At 42.1% G+C, this 2847-nt stretch overlaps 1 protein-coding gene across 1 annotated transcript; it reads right to left on the bottom strand.

The window, feature by feature from the left end:
- Positions 1-220: 220 nt before the first annotated feature.
- LOC141594699 (uncharacterized) lies at positions 221-967 on the bottom strand. Its single transcript, XM_074414700.1, has one exon. It carries the CDS (start codon positions 965-967, stop codon positions 221-223), a length of 747 nt encoding a protein of 248 aa, XP_074270801.1.
- Between the last annotated feature and the right edge of the window lie 1880 nt (positions 968-2847).

The raw sequence follows: 2847 nt of genomic DNA, 5'->3' as shown, positions 1-2847 counted from the left end.
AAATACTTGGAAAGACGGGTGGAGGAAAAGGCTAGCAAAAAATCGTGAGTCAAGTAAATTTCTGAATTTATATTCATATTTGAGTTATATGCGTGTCGCTTAAATTGTCCTCAAATAATTGCGGTCATACAATTAAAGAACACTAAAATATGGAACCTGAATATGGAATCAGATTATCAGAACACCAAGTTTTTTTTTTTTTAGGGGAAAACCCGAAGGCTTACTTTAATATCGAAAGATCAAACAAAACAGCATCGTTCGCAGTCGGTGGTAAAACACTCGACCACTCCATTCGACCAGAAATCTTAGGATAAATATGAGCTAAAGCATGGGCAACAGAATTGTTCACCCGACTCGAAAAAGACCAAACAACAAAATTAAAGTACTCGCTTAAACATAAGACCTCATCTATAACTAGCATAAAAGAACTACGGCCAGCTTGCTTCTTGTTGAGCGCTTCAATGACTTGTGCACAATCACTCTCCATCACAATGTCCTTGTAACCCAGCCGCTTCGCTTCCTTGACACCTTCCAACATTGCTACAGCTTTCGCCACATGCGGCTCCCAAACTTGATCCTGCACGACAGAAATGCCCCACAAAACCGCACCCCTATCATCCCGACAAACAAGTCCAAGACTCACTCCTACCCCTTCACTTACCCCCGCATCTGCGTTGATTTTAACACACCCCATCGGTGGCAGTCGCCATCCTCTTCCCTCCTCAGCCCCCATTCCGTCCTCCCTCCTCCGTCGTCCTCGCCTCACTTCATACTCCGACCCTTCGAGTTCAGCTACCACATCTCCTACTCGTCGAATAATCACCATAGGATCGACCTCCTTTGCATCGAATATAACTTTGTTGCGATGCTCCCATATCGCCCAACACCCCAACATAAACAGCCTATGCTCCCTCCCACCGAGCTCCCTCCATCTCTCCTCCACCCAGTCACGTATCTCGCCAGCCATGGCTCCCTCCCCGTCCCCTATCCCAAGCCCCTCCCACACCTTTTGAGCAACCCCACAATTTTTAAAAAGATGGATACTTGTTTCATAAAAATAATTACATAAAGAACAGTAAGAAATATCACCTCGAATACGAGACGCGATGTTTGCTCTCGTTGCCAGCGCTTCACTGCACAGTTGCCAAAAGAACAGCTTCACTCGGGGCCAAACCGGGACATTCCAGAGCCTCTTTCACAGCCACATCAGAACACCAAGTTTTTTGTCTTGTTTTTATTCCTATCTACTCTCTACTGATAACATATGGACTTGTTTTAAAAATGAGATAAGTTTAGAGATGACGTAGTTTTGAAAATGTTTGCCGAATACGAAGCGTGTTGATCATATAGTAAAGATTTTTAGGGATACTTGTGGCTTTAAATGTGATATTATGGTTTCTAAGCAATTCATGGTTAGCGAACGATTTTTTTCGTTAAATCATAATCCAACCACCCTAACGAAATCACTACCCAGGTTGATAAAAAATGTGAATTACGTGTTATCACCAAAATAAACACATGGTCTTGTTATGTGCGAAACACCGGTGAGATTGAGTGTAAAAATAGCTTACGAGTATTACATGAGTGAAATTCATCTATCAACAAATCACGTAATACTCAACCAATTGCAGCACATAACAAGATCATCTGATAGCCCACCATCAGCAAGCTGATCTCCGATCTCAAATACCGAAAAAGCGAGCCTAAACATCATAATTGTATTGTTTTTTGCGAGGTTAAGTTATGAGGCACCTTCATAGCCTAAGATCAGCCCCAACACCATCCAGGTTCACCCCATCAAGAACTTCAAACTGTCTAGCTAAGAGATGTGGAAGGTGATGTTCCACGAAGTTAAGGCAAAACAACGGCGACAAACGTGTCCGAAAATGTATCTGACCACGGAGCACAAGAGGTACCATCTCGGTTCTATAAGGGTGCCAATCGATATCCTCTTTATATAAAAAAGAAGTAAAATAATTAAAAATATCACATATTATCTAAATGATCCCAATACTAAGTTCATTCTATTAAAAAAAATGATAAGCTTGCAAATCATTACTTGTTCCTTGAGATTATTGAAAACGGGAACCACTCCTTTCTCATATGATCCATAATGGTCCCGGCCTATCTTCTGCAAGGCCTTCGCAACTGAAAACAACAAGGGGGCTTGCGGCTGCTCCACTGGTAGCTCAATACCAAACTTTTCCCGCAATGTCCGAATGTGGTATACAAAAAAACCCTATATAAAAGAAAATTAAAAATATCAACAAACTAGAGCCAGTGTCTATGTTACTCAAACTCGGATATGGGTCCCCTTTGGCCCGGCCCTGGCTCCATTATAGCCAGCCCGACTGTTTGGCCAATCTTAAAAAAAAAAAGGTTCAGTCACGGGCCGGCCCACCAAGGCATGGCCAGGGTCAAGCTTAGGCAAACCCCGCCCCGACCAAGCCAAGTATGGCCCTCCCCCCGGCCTGGCCAAGGTCTGACCAGAAGAGCCAGGCCCACCCCCTCGCCGGGCCGGCCACGCCCGAAAAAAGGTATACCAGGGTTAATATATGGGGCTTAATATATGGGGCTGCACTTTTCAATTGGGGATAAAGCGGAGCGACTGAAGTGAACCGATCGCCCAAATTGGAATATATAGAACGAAAATTTGATTTGAACCCTTAAAATGGTAAAATACAAAGTATCATGAAAAGAATTTGATCAAAATTTTAATTGATTTTTTTTGTTTGAAAAACTTTAATTGACTTAAAATAATTTAGCCTTTATAATCTCTTCTAGGAGACTAAGAAATATCATATATTTGACTTATATTTTCATGAACCCAAAATGAATCATAAATTA

This window comes from Silene latifolia, chromosome 8 (assembly GCF_048544455.1).
Source record: "Silene latifolia isolate original U9 population chromosome 8, ASM4854445v1, whole genome shotgun sequence".
NCBI classification, from domain to species: domain Eukaryota; kingdom Viridiplantae; phylum Streptophyta; class Magnoliopsida; order Caryophyllales; family Caryophyllaceae; genus Silene; species Silene latifolia.
This window is presented reverse-complemented; position numbering and strand designations above follow the sequence as displayed.